Source organism: Acinonyx jubatus, chromosome E1 (assembly GCF_027475565.1).
Source record: "Acinonyx jubatus isolate Ajub_Pintada_27869175 chromosome E1, VMU_Ajub_asm_v1.0, whole genome shotgun sequence".
Taxonomy (NCBI): Eukaryota; Metazoa; Chordata; class Mammalia; order Carnivora; family Felidae; genus Acinonyx; species Acinonyx jubatus.
The window spans coordinates 42,555,397-42,569,548 of NC_069397.1; the positions used below are offsets into that span (position 1 = coordinate 42,555,397).

Here is a 14,152-nt window from a genome sequence, read left to right on the forward strand (position 1 = left end):
GGGCTCTGCACTGAGCACAGAGCCTTCTTAAGATTCTCTCCCTCTCCCTCTGCCCCTTCTCTGCTTGCTGTGTGTGTGTGTGTGTGTGTGTGTGTGTGTGTTTCTCTCCCTCTCAATAATAAAAAAAAAAAAACTATCTTAACTAATTTCCTTTCTATTTCAAGATTCTTTATTTAACACTTAATATTACATATTCCATAAAAGATTACTTTCAAACTTCTAGAAAAGAAGGAAGCATCTGTTTTGACATCTCTGTATTTCTACCACCTCAGGAGCATATATGTTTCTGCCCACCTATCTTCTTCCTTCGTGCTCTTTTAGGAGTCAGAGGAATTGGAATGCCCTCATGCTGGCCTCTACTGATCTTCACCAGGGTCTTCAGGAATCTAAGTGCCAAGCTTTTCCCCAGATCTATTACTTTCTAGTTCTCTTCGTGCACTCTGACACCTCTCTGGTGCTTCCCTAGTTGAGAGGGGAAAGAATCCCATGCCCATTCTTCTTGCGGGACACAACCAGAGCTGAAGGTTTGACATAGCCCTGGCAGCCTAGAGAGACCAGCAGCATTTGAATTTCAAAGGCAGACAGCTTTGAGGTGGTAGTTAAAGGGATATGAGCCATGTTCCAGTCTCCATGTTCACAGAAGCCCTTCCAAAATTTTTATTAAAGTAAATACAAAAGAGTAAGAATAACATTATAAATAAAGGAAAAGGATCAACTTCAGTTTATAAAAATTCCCTTGTCACACAGATGTTTTAAATCTTACTAGTAGATTCCTCCTCTGCTGAGAGGAACTTGGAATATTTTAATGGAACAGAATTCCCTCCCGATTAGACAGCCTATGGCAGAGAGCCCTTTCATCTTGGGTCAGAATTTTCCCAGTAATAAGCCAGATGGGCAAAGGAAAGGATGAACAGAAAACCACAGTGACCCATGTACAAAGCCAGGCCAAAACTTGTAATCCTCTCCAAGGATCCCATCTCTTTTTCATGACAGACTTGATTACTTGTAATGACCCAGGTAAACCAGCACACATTTTCCATTTTGCCCTGACCTGTAGTTGGTATTGACGCAGAAGTTATTAGTGGCTAAGAATACTTCAAGAGGCAAAGAATAAGGTCCAAAAATTCTCACCACAGAATTAGCAACATTATTGGTAATTGATACGCTTTTCTGGTTATTCTTTGAGTATTTTGTAGGCACTCAAAAACAAGTTTGTTGAATTCATGAATAACTACATGTTACACCGTGTTTCCTATAACACTAGGTTATAGCTAGATTTTCTCATCAACATGGAGTATTATTTTACTGTGGGGAAAAAAGCACTTTTCAGAAACTAAATGATGGGAATTAGCCACTTTTCTTCCCTGAGCATAATATATTGGAAATATTGGAGTATTACTTGTTTCAGGAAATAATTGTGCTTATTATCATTCAAGCTGACATCTTTCTTCTTCTACCTTCTTTTTTTTTAATGTTTATTTATTTTTGAGAGAGAGATGGAGAGACAGAGCATGAGGCAGGGAGGGACAGAGAGAGAGGGAACCACAGAATCTGAAGCAGGCTCCAGGCTCTGAGCTGTCAGCACAGAGCCTGATGCAGGACTCGAACTCATGAACCGTGAGATCATGACCTGTGCCAAAGTCAGCTGCTCAACCAACTGAGCCATCCAGGTGCCCCTCTTCGTCTACCTTCTTATGAAGGGTGTAGCAAAGGTTAAGTTTTAGTGTGTGTGCGCTTGTGTGTGATGTGCATGTGCGTGTGTGTGTGTATGTGTAACCAGTTTTTATATTTTTTATATTGAGGTATAACTGACATATAACATTACATTCAGGCATAATGATTCAATATTTGTATATATTGCAAAATGATTACCATACTAAGTCTAGTTAACATCCATCATAATATATAGTTACAAATATTTTTTGTTTTGATGAGAACTTTTAAGATCTCTCAGGGTGCCTGGGTGGCTCAGGCGATTGAGCATCCGACTCTGGATTTCAGCTCAGGTCACAATCCCAGGGTATTGGGATTGAGCCCCGCATCAGGCTCCATACTGAGCTTGGAGCCTGCTTGGGATTCTCTCTCTCTCTCTCTCTCTCTCTCTCTCTCTCTCTCTGCCCTTCTCCCCTGCATGCTCTCTCTTTGTCTCTCTCTTTCTCAAAGGAAAAAAACGTTAAAAAAATTAAGATCTACTCTCTTAGCAACTTTCAAATATTAATATTTCAGTATTAAGTATAGTCATCATACTGTGTATTACAACCCCATGACTTATTTTGTAACTAAAAGTGTATACCTGCAAAAGGTTAAATTTTCTAAAGCAAATAAATACTGCTAAGTTTTTCTGCTCTATACAACACATTTTCTTGGTCTCATTGTCATGTTTCTATCCAATTTATTCCTTGCCTTACAGTTAAAGGCAAGGTTGATCTGGAAAAGCTGATGAATGAAGTGAAATCTTTTTCGGGTGAGTAAGACATTACTTAAACATTTTTAATTAAATTCTAACCCTATGTTATATTTTGCATAGTGTTTTCCCAATATTATATCATAAGTTTATTAATGTTGATATTTTACATATTTTCATGAAGTATTTCCATTCAAGTTTACTTTTCCCTTTGACTTTGAATTATCTAGCATTTGGCTACAAAAGAAAATGGTGATATTTAAGTAATAATGATATTTTTTTATAGTTTCTGCCAGTATTATATTGATCCTAACCAGTGTTTAAATCAGAGGTTTCACAAACAGGCCACCCATGAATTGAATCCAGTCTGCAGTCAAGTTTTGTAAGATAAGGCAACACTGGCCCTACATTTCCTCACCACAATAACGGATGTATTTTCTCTTGGGACAAGGCATGTGCTAGTTTCACTCATTCCTTCTTTGTCTAGGCTCCTATAAGCTTTTGAGTTAATGACTACTGGCTTGAGTAGCCAAATATAGGTAGGCACAGAATATAGGAAGATGAATAAGTTTAGCAAATATTCTGCTTTAAATAATAATCACATGATTCAACATTAAAAAGAGAAAAACAGATTAAATATCCTAAATTACTAGCCAATTATATAACCTGATTTTCTTCTATGGTGTCTTGCCATTAGTCTTCGGAGGCCACTCTGTCTTTATGAAGAATCAAGGAATAAGTTTTGCCTCATTATTCTTAAACACTATTAGAATATATGAGAATATGAAAGTGAGGATGGTATTCTTATAAGTCAGCCTTTTCATTATTTTGGATCATTCTAATGTCCTAAAATTTCCATGTGTCAACAATCCGTTTTTCTTTCAAAGGAGACAAAGTTGATGCCAATAGACTTCAGAGTGTTTTCGAAAACTTGGGGATTAAGCTCACACCTAATGAACATTTGAACTTGCTGAAGACACTGCCACTTGATGGTGAGTCTTATGGGTGCTATTTTGGTGTTTTAGAAAGACTAGTTTTGTAGAAGTATATGAAAAATTACAAAATAAACTAAAAATGCTTGAAAACTGTTAAAAAGCTAATGCAAATACACAGAAAAATCTCACCACTTGGATTTTGATTTAAAAATCATCTGTCTAAAAATAAAAAATAAAATAAATTAACAAATAAAAAAAATAAAAATCATCTGTCTAAGCCTTTTCAGTTGTAAGTTGCTATCAAAGGAAAAATTCATTACTCAGCCCTCAGGTTACTGATCAGCTGGATTTGTAAAAAAAAAAAAAAAAAAAAAAAGCATTTAAAAAAAAAAAGAAAAAAGAGAGAGAGGAAGGTGTCCAGTTTTCCCAGCACCAACTAATAATGTAGTTGTGTGTTTCTGCAGCATCGAATATATAGTTTATCAATAAGTGGGTAATATGGTACATTGAGAAAAGGCCATAGTTCTTAACTACACCAAAAAATTTCATAAAAAATGCTTTTAATCCTCTAGCCCAAAGATAATCATTATCAATATTTTCATACATTTCCTTCTAGTGCACAGTAGATACTAGATTGATAGATAATATTTACGTGTTATTAATTTATTTATAACTGTTATGTCTTCACAATGGTAACGTGTGTATTTATCATAGAAATCTTGATAGTGTAGATAAGTGAAAATAAAACCTCTCTATTCCCAACTCAAAGTGATAGCTACTGTGAAAAATGAGATGTATATTTTACAGTTTTCCATCTTTGAATATATGTCCTTTTTTTATTTGACAGCCTTGAGGATAAATCTTTGTAAGCATTCTGAAATCTTTTGAGATGAAATTCCTTTAAGTAGACTTACAGAATGGAAGATATTTTGTCTTCTCACTTGCCTTCCAGAATATTTATAATTTGAACTCCCACAAACAGTATTTGAGGATGTTATTGTCCCTACATTCTCAATACAGAACAACAACAGCAAAAAAGAGTATCTCAATGATTATGATTTGCAATTTATTCCTTTACCCCTGAGAGCAAACATTTTGGTATATCTATTTATCTGTTTGTAATTTGAAATGTTCCTTAGTCAAAGATTTCTAAACTCTTTCTTTCTGACTCTGTTTTCAAAATACCCATTTTTTGTAGCTGATGGAAAAGTGTATAAGAAAAGGTTGATGAAGGGCATAAAGTCTCTCAAACGTAAGAAGCACTGTGAAAAGACGGGATCTGAAACCTTTAGTTGTATTGTTAAAATAGGAATCATCCTTTCCTATATAATTGTGTCTTTATTTATGTTTCTTTAGTAGATCTGCATTTTATCAGGTAAACCAAGTAGTTTCCTGCACTAATACTTGACAGAAAGTGTTAAACTGTCTGGGATCTTCCTACCTTAGCCCCAGAGAAACAAAATAAGGTACGAAGCAAAAGGTGAAGAATGAATGCTGTCAGATAAAGATTTCAATCAAAAGTAAAGGCAAATAATTTGAAAGCGCAGGCAACAAAAATACCTCTTGTTTTATAGAATATTATGTCAGTCACCTCTAGCTCTGGCTTTTCAGAATCCTAACATAAAAGTGAAAAGAAGTTTATTGTCCTATTAACTGAACAAAACTGGATTTTTGGTGTTTGCCTTGAAAATCTTAACAATAATGCTAAGAAATATGTGAAATGTTCCTTATTCTAATAAAACATATGCTTGATAAAGAGGAAAAATAACACAGTAGAGTGAATGCACGGTCCCAGTTTTAGAAAGATTGTTTTACTATATTCCTTTCCTGCTCCTTACTTAGGAGGCAGTGTTGATGTCAATAAGCTGGACACTCTTTTAGAAAACATGGGAATCAGCATCACAGAAGGAGAATTCATGGATCTGATAGAAAGATTGCCAGATGATGGTGAGCACTGACATTCCCCCTGTACTTTTTAAGAGATATTTATTGTTTTCATCTTTATTGAGATGCAGTCAACATAGAACGTTGTGTAAGTTTAAGGTGTAAACCTGTTGATTTTATGTACTTGTATATTGCAAAATGTTTATGCCATAACTAACACCCCTGTTGCATCACATAATTACCTTTCTTTTTTATGGTGAAAACATTTACGATCTACTCTCTTAGGAACTTTCAAGTATGTAAGACAGTGTTATTAACTATAATCACCATTCTGTATTATAGTCTCAGAATCTACTCACATTAGAAATGGGAGTTTGTACCTTTAACCTAACATCTCCCCATTTCCCCACCTCCTCCCTCAGCCCCTCATAACCACAATTTTACTGTTTCTGTGAGTTCAGTTTTTTTAGATTCCACATACAAGTGATATCATATAGTATTGGTCTTTCTCTGTCCAACTTATTTCACTTAGCACAATGCCTTCAAAGTTTTTCCATGTCACAAATGGCAAGATTTCCTTTTTTCTCATGGCTGAATAATTTTCTATTGTATATAATATACCACATCTTTCTCTAATCATCTGTTGACAGAGACATATCTTGGTGATTGTGATTAATGTTTCAATGAACATGGGAGTGCAGATATCTTTTTGAAATCCTCTTTCAAAGTGGGATTTTGAATCATATGCTGTGGGATTGCTGGATTATATGGTAACTCTATTTTTCATTACTTGAGGAACCTCTATACTGTTTTCCACAGTGGTTGCACCAATTTATATTCCCACCAACGGAGAACAAGGGTTTCCCTTTCTCCACATCTCCATCAACATTTGTTATCTCTTATCTTTTTGATGATAGCCATTCTAACAAGTGTGAGGTGATATCTCATTATGGTTTTGATTTGCATTTCCCTGATGATTAGTCATTTTGAGCACCTTTTCATGGACCTATTGGCCATTTGTGTGTGTTCTTTAAAAAGATGGCCATTCACCTTTTGTAGCAACATGGATGGAACTGGAGAGTGTGATGCTAAGTGAAATAAGCCATACAGAGAAAGACAGATACCATATGGTTTCACTCTTATGTGGATCCTGAGAAACTTAACAGAAACCCATGGGGGAGGGGAAGGAAAAAAAAAAAAAAGAGGTTAGAGTGGGAGAGAGCCAAAGCATAAGAGACTGTTAAAAACTGAGAACAGGGGCGCCTGGGTGGCGCAGTCGGTGAAGCGTCCGACTTCAGCCAGGTCACGATCTCACGGTCCGTGAGTTCGAGCCCCGCGTCAGGCTCTGGGCTGATGGCTCGGAGCCTGGAGCCTGTTTCCGATTCTGTGTCTCCCTCTCTCTCTGCCCCTCCCCCGTTCATGCTCTGTCTCTGTCTGTCCCATAAATAAATAAAAACGTTGAAAAAAAATATACATAAAAAAAAAAAAGAACAAACTGAGGGTTGATGGGGGGTGGGAGGGAGGGGAGGGTGGGTGATGGGTATTGAGGAGGGCACCTTTTGGAATGAGCACTGGGTGTTGTATGGAAACCAATTTGACAATAAATTTCATATATTAAAAAAAAAAAAAAGATGGCCATTCAGTTTCTTTGCCCATTTTTTCCCTGGATTTTTGGGGGTTTTGCTACTGAATGTATAAGTACCTTATATAGTTTGAATATTAACCCCTTACCAGAAATGCAGTTTGAAAATATTTTCTCTCATTCTGTAAGTTGCCTATTCATTTGGTTGATTGTTTCTTTTTCTGGGCCGAAGCCTTTTGGTGTGATGTAGTCCCACTTAGTAATTTTTTCTTTTCTTTTTCTTTTTCTTTCTCTCTCTCTCTTTCTTTCTTTCTTTCTTTCTCTCTTTCTCTCTTTCTTTTTTTTGCTTGTGCCTTTTGTGTCCTATCTAAAAAAATAATTGCCAAGACTCATGTCAAGGAGCTTTCTTCCCTATGTTTTCTTCTGGAAGTTTTACAGTTTTCAGGTCCTACATTTAAGTCTTTAATCCATTTCAAGTTCATTTTTGTGAGTGGTATAAGATTATGGCACAGTTTCATTCTTTTGCGTGTGGTTATCCAGTTTTCCCAATACCATCATATCAGAGACTATCCTTTCCCTATTGAGTATTCTTGGCTGCCTTGTTGACAGTTGACTGTATATGTGAAGTTTTATTTCCAAGCTCTCAATTCTGTTCTCTTGGCCCATGTATCTATTTTTATGCTGTACCATACTGCTTGATGAGCCTTGTAATAATAGTTTGAAATCAAGAAGGGTAATGCCTCCAGCCTAGTTCTTCTTTCTCAGTATTGCTTTGGCTGTTCAGGGTCCTTTGTGGTTCCATATAAATTAAGGATTTTTTTGTATGTCTATGAAAAAAATACCATTGCAATTTTTATACGAATTGGATTGAATCTATAAATGACTTTTGGTAGTATAGACATTTTAACAATATTAGTTTTTCTGACCCACGAATATGAGATATATTTCCATTTGCTTGTGTCTTCTTCGATTTCTTTCATCAAGGTTTTGTAGTTTTCATTATATAGATCTTCCACCTCCTTATTTAAATTTATTCCAAAGGGGCGCCTGGGTGACTCAGTCAGTTAAGTGTCGAACTCTCAATCTCAGTTCAGGTCTTGATCTCCGGATGTGAGTTCAGGCCCCACATTGGGCTCCGCACTGGTTGTGAAGCCTATTTGTAGATAGATAGATAGATAGATAGATAGATAGATAGACAGACAGACAGGTACATACATACATACATACATACATTTATTCCTAAATATCTTGGTTTTTTTATGCTATTGTGAGTGGTATTGTTTTCTTTATATCTTTTTCAGATATTTCATTGTTAGTGTATAGAAATGCAACTGATTTCATTATGCTGATTTTGTATCCTGCAACTTTACTAAATTCATTGATTAGTTCTACCAGGTTTTTGGTGGAGTCTTCAGGACTTTCTATATATAAGATGATATAATCTGCAAACAAAGACAATTATGCTTCTTCCTTTCCTATTTGGATGCTTTTTCTTCCCCTGGACTGATTGCTCTAGAATAGACTTCCAGTATTGTGTTGAGTAGAGGTGGTGAGAATGTGTACCCTTGTCTTGTTCACAAGGCTCATTTTCTTATAGGCTTTTCTTTCTCACTTCAAACCAGTGGGTTGAGTTTTTTTTTAATAAAATAGAATAAAATAGTAAAGCTAGATATTGTTTCATGAGTCTTCATGATCACATGTGTGTGTGCGCACGTGCTCAGAGTTCTTAGTATGGTTTACAGTAAAAATTTTTGAAAATCACTGGCTTAAATGATAGTAATATAACAGTTCTATTTTCAGGCTCTTTCCACACTGTTCCTGTATGATTCCACTTAGCCATATGTATTTAAGATTTCAAGCCTTTTATCTCAAACCTATACTTATTTCATCCATTTCAGTTTAGGACAGTGAGGTCTTTTTATGTACCATGGCAGGGGCAAGATCTGATAATATAAAAATTTAGTTAAAGTAAGGAATAATAAAATTTATATATATATATATATATATATATATATATATATATACACACACACACACACACACGTATACATATACATATATACATATATATACATATACATACCTTAAATGTATATATATATACATGTATACATATACATATATCCATATATATATATACACATATGTATATATATATACAAACATACCTTAAATGTTTTGTTTCCATGAAAAAATTGAGCCAATGCCATTTTAATTTAATGTAGCCATGCTCTTTGGAGATTTTCTTGCACAAATATACCCATTTGTCATCTACACTCCCATTTTCTGTTTCTCTCTTTTCTTAAGTTTTTCTAAAATTTATTTTGAGAGAGAGCATGCATGTGTGTGCATGAGCTGGGGAGGGACAGAGAGAGAGGGAGAAGAAGAAGGAGGGAGGGAGGGAGGGAGGGAGAGAGAGAAAGAGAGAGAGAGAGAGAGAGAGAACCCCAAGCAGGCTCCACACTGTCAGCACAGAGCCTGTTGTGGGGTTCAACCTCATGAACTGTGAAATCATAATCTGAGCTGAAACCAAGAATTGGATGCTTAACTAGCTAAGCCATCCAGGCACCCCCATTTTCAGTTTCTCTTAAGTGGAGCAAAGTGCTTTTTTAAATGTTGAGCAGAATTTTCCATCAGAATCCATCTAGATCTTAATTCTTTCCCCAATTTTTTTTATAGTTCTTTATCCACACCAAATTCAACACAACTATTTTTTAGCAATTTGCCTTTACATAAACTCTCTAAAACATTCAAATTTGTTTTTATGGTAATAACTCCCTTTTCCATTTATAGTTCCTCAGTTTATATAATGATTAAGTTATCAATTTAATAATAAGTACAACTCTTTATAAAAAGAAGCCTGGAAACAAGTTCAACAACTCAACCCATAAGAACACAAATGTGCTGGCTTACTAAAAGTGTAGCTTACTAGATATAAAAGTTTAGCATACCATCAGCATCAGTATGAATGATGAATATAGTTCAGGCCATCAGGTTGATTAAATGGAGGTCAATTAAGAGATCTCCTATATGAACAAATCCGTATTGAGACATAGATTTCCCAGTGGAAATCCAAATTCAACATATGAAAAGTAAACTATTTTCCCTGTTAAATTCATTCCTAGTTATTTTCTTATTTCTCTGCTGCTGTCATCTACCCACAATTGCCCATGAAATAAGCCACAAACTATCTTTGACTTATGTTCCCTCATTTTCCCTCCTAAATATATCCCAAAGACATATTCTCTGACTTTGCTACCCTACTGATGAATCTTCTTCATCCTTCACTTACTGCTACAGAAGGCTCCCGATTGGTGTAACAGCCACTGGTCACACTGCCTTAAATTCATTCCATACACACTAGCCTGAATGACTTAACCAGAGTGAAAAGCTGACTTTGTCATTCCTCCGATTAAAACCTTTCAATGGGGGTGCCTGGGTGGCTCAGTCAGTTAAGCGTCTGGCTCAGGTCATGATCTCACAGTTCCTGAGTTCAAGCCCTGTGTCAGGCCTTGCACTGTTAGCGTGGAGTCTGCTTGGGATAGTCTCTCTCTCTGCCCCTGGCCTGCTTGCTCTCTCTCTCTCTCTCTCTCTCTCAAAAATGAATAAATAATAAACATTAAGAAATCTTTTAATTAAAAAAAATACTTTCAGTGAACCCCTCTTACCTTATATGCATTGAGTCTTGCAATATTCCAGACACAGTGCTAAGCATTTTTATGATAAATTAATTTATTCATTCATGTAATAATGTCTATTGAACACCTAACACCTAGCAGTCTCTATTTTAGCCTTAGGAATACAGCCATAAACAAAACAAATTAATGTAAATTTTGTGGAGCCAAGATTTTTATCTTTGTTTTCCCCACTACTCTAGTCCCAAATCCAGGCAATCTGATGTCAATGTCTAAACTGTTGGTTCCAACCAATCTTTCAAATCATCTTTCCACTCCCTACATGACATTTTTCCCTCAAGCAAAATTTAAAAGCTTTAGTTTTACCACACACTCTGCTCTTCATTGATCCTTTTCCTGAAATTTTTTGTCTTTCTCCAATGATAGAAAGCAACATAATACCACAAACAATGGTTTTAAATGTATACCAGTCATGTGTTATCAGCCATTCCTAAAGAAACATGGAGTTCGAAACAGAACGAATCCAAAAGACTGAAGAGAACATTTTACCTAAGATAAACTGTATGATTCAAACAATCTTAGTGTCCCTTGCAGATAATGGAGCTATCTATCAAAATCCAAGAATTATAAATTTAAAAAAGGACAAGATATAGTGAATGGCTTTCATCTAGGCTCTACTCTAGTTCATAATCTAAGTGTTTTATGCTTTATTTTTTTTTGAGTTTGGATTTTTCAGTGTCTAAATTTTGTCTTGACTTACAGATAAAGGGAAGGTCAAACTAGATACATTGATTGAAGAATTGAGTTCTGTTTTAGGTAAGTGAAAAGTTACTTAATTCTTTACACGGTCCAAATGATATTTTCTACCATCCCTTTATTTGTTAATTTCACTATTTTAACCTTTCATTGATTAAATATTTCTACCTGCTTTGATAACCTATTTAGTTTTGATAATCTGTGCTTTTGCAACAGAAGTACTAGGTCTTTACCTATGAGAAGAAATTTCAAAATTTAGGTTATAACTGAGATACTACATAATTATGTAGACATAATTATTTGAATAGGTCATCAACAACATAATTTTCTGCGCAGTGATATTAGCCTTATATTATTATATGTAGTATTTTCCTCCAACATTATGAAGATGTGTCTTTTATTATAAATAAGGAACACTATATATTTTTAAGTCTGGCATTCACTCCGCATAATACAGCAGGTGACCTTAGGTCTTTGTTTTTCATCTGGCAATAGAATATGGTACTGTCCAAATACATTTTGTTCTGTCTTTCACAATTGGTATTCTTTTGATAACGTTCTATTATAGCAACAGACTTTTCTTAATAATGTGAGAATGTTTTTATTCCTAATTCCACCGTTTGATCCTCACTCAACCAAAGCCCCAGGAGAGATTATCAGGAACTGTCCAGACCTTCACTATTGTTGATTTTCTTTGAGATGAGCGGACATCTGAATGTCAGGATAGTTTCATCCTGGTTTTGCCTCTGAATCATTTGTTTAATTATTTGTTCATACAGCAGCTACATAGAAGCATTTAAGACTCTGAAAAGCAGAACTCAAACAGCTGTGAGACAAACAAAACTAGCTGAAGGTGTTATAAGAAGGCAATGGAAGGCAGTCTAGAATCATGGTCCAGTATTTCTTAGGCCTGAAAGAAAACTAGTCCCAATAATGCCTTAAGTCTACCTTACATAATCAAGTTATCTTTTCTTAGATAAATTGGTCTATGGTATGAATCTAAGTACAATACGCACTATTAACAATGGGGCAAATCCCCCTCTAGTCAAAAGAAAATTGAAGGCAATTCTGTCATTTATCCAGGGAATTTAACCTGGCTTATTGTACTGAATAATAGGGCATGGACTGTATGATATGCTAAGTCAGCCACAAATTTTTTTTATTACTGTAGATGGAATACATTATACTTAGGAATCTGTTCCACTAGATATTATTTATTTCCCCAGAAAAGCTTCTAATCTCATGGACTCTTTATAAGAAGACAAGGTCCATCAAGAGTATTGGAAAGTCATGCACAATTCATACACATAAATTGTCACTTAGCCCCACAGCAATTCTTTAAATTGATTTGCTAGTAAAAGGCTGAATTATAGAGTTAGGATTGTCCTAACTGTAGCAAACTGATTGTCTCTAGTAAAACTTAAACTTTAATAAGTTATTGGTAGTACTAAGGGAGATCATGATAGGCTAAATCAGAAGTATATAATTAAGTAATAAAAAGAATAAATATGACAAAATAAGAATAAAAATACGTGAAAAGTATACAAAGCACTGACAATCAGTGTTTTCTTATTCTCATGATCTTACATGGAAGCTGTCTACTTCATGCAATTTTCTGCTTGTTCTGAGGATCTTGGATTTGGGGTCAGCTGGTGACTTACATGAACCACCTGCTTCTTGGACTCTCTGAAGAACCTCAGTTTGAGGTCTTTAATGTAATTTTCCAATTCTGATAATGTCTCTTAAATATTACCAGAATTTTTTGTGTTCAAAAGACAGTGAAATTTCTGAATAATAGGCAAAACTTCTTGTATAATCATGAATAATTACCAAAAGAAAATATTTTGCCCTACACTTGAATAGATAAGATGGAATGCTCTAGGTAGGTAACAGGACATCTAAAAGTTTGTTAACCACTATGTGTGCTATGGATTTTTGACAAAAGAGTGTTTCGACCCATCCAGAAAATAAACATAATATTATTAGTACATATTCATAACTCAGAAGCAACTATATAAAATCCATTTGGAAATGCCCAAATGGTCCCTTAAGGTATCGTTCTAATTCAGGGCTCAAGGTTACAGATTTTCCAGAGTTATTTTTATTTCAGAGGAGGCATGAATTGGTGATGTCCTCTAATATAATACAAAATATCTTAATCAGTTTTTAATAATGTGGCAAATTTGGGGCACCTGATTGAGCGTCTGACTCTTGATTTTGGCTCAGGTCATGATCCCAGGGTCATAGGTTTGAGGACCACATCAGGCTTCATGCCTAGCATGAAGCCTGCTTGGGATTCTCTCTCTCTCTCTCTCTCTCTCTCTCTCTCTCTCTCTCTCTCTCTCTCCCCCTCTCTCCCTCTCTCTCTCAAAATAAAATTAAAAATACAATAATGTGGGGTTTTTATTCCTACAGTGATATGTTGTTTTATGTAGGATTGTGGCAAATAATCAATTTGAAATGTATGCAAGGAGGTAAAAATCCTGGCTTTGCCAGATCTTATTGTCATGGATATTATAATCTGACCATTCCAAGTATTTCTTTACAAAATTGAAGTCAAATTGTGTGATTCTATAATGGAATCTTTGAATCTGATCCTACACATGTTTTTCTTATCTATAAGAGGTCACTCAAAAAGAACTTTAGTTTAGGGACGCCGGGGTGGCTCAGTTGGTTAAGTGTCTGACTGTTGGTTTTGGCTCAGGTCATGATCTCGTGGTTCATGAATTTGAGCCCCATGTCCGACTCTGCACTGACAGCACAGAACCTGCTTGGGATTCTATCTTTCTCTCTACCCCTCCCCTATTTGCATGGGTGAGCATGCTCTCTCTCAAAATAAATAAATAAACTTTAAAAAAACCCACGAACTTTAGTTTTTAAAAATGAAAAAATGAGCCACAGAGGGGAAGGACATATTTGCAAAACACATATCTGGTAAGGGACTTATATCCAAAAT

At 35.4% G+C, this 14,152-nt stretch overlaps 1 protein-coding gene across 9 annotated transcripts in view; it reads left to right on the forward strand.

The window, feature by feature from the left end:
• Positions 1-14,152, forward strand: part of LOC106978664 (uncharacterized) — a 139,021-nt gene that overhangs the window by 97,991 nt on the left and 26,878 nt on the right. For all 9 annotated transcript variants that reach the window (XM_053211959.1, XM_053211955.1, XM_053211961.1 and 6 more), the window contains 5 exons: positions 2,411-2,464; positions 3,292-3,396; positions 4,538-4,591; positions 5,182-5,286; positions 11,203-11,256. In XM_053211959.1, the coding sequence (XP_053067934.1) occupies positions 2,411-2,464; positions 3,292-3,396; positions 4,538-4,591; positions 5,182-5,286; positions 11,203-11,256 (372 nt within the window). The remainder of the gene's footprint in view (positions 1-2,410; positions 2,465-3,291; positions 3,397-4,537; positions 4,592-5,181; positions 5,287-11,202; positions 11,257-14,152) is intronic.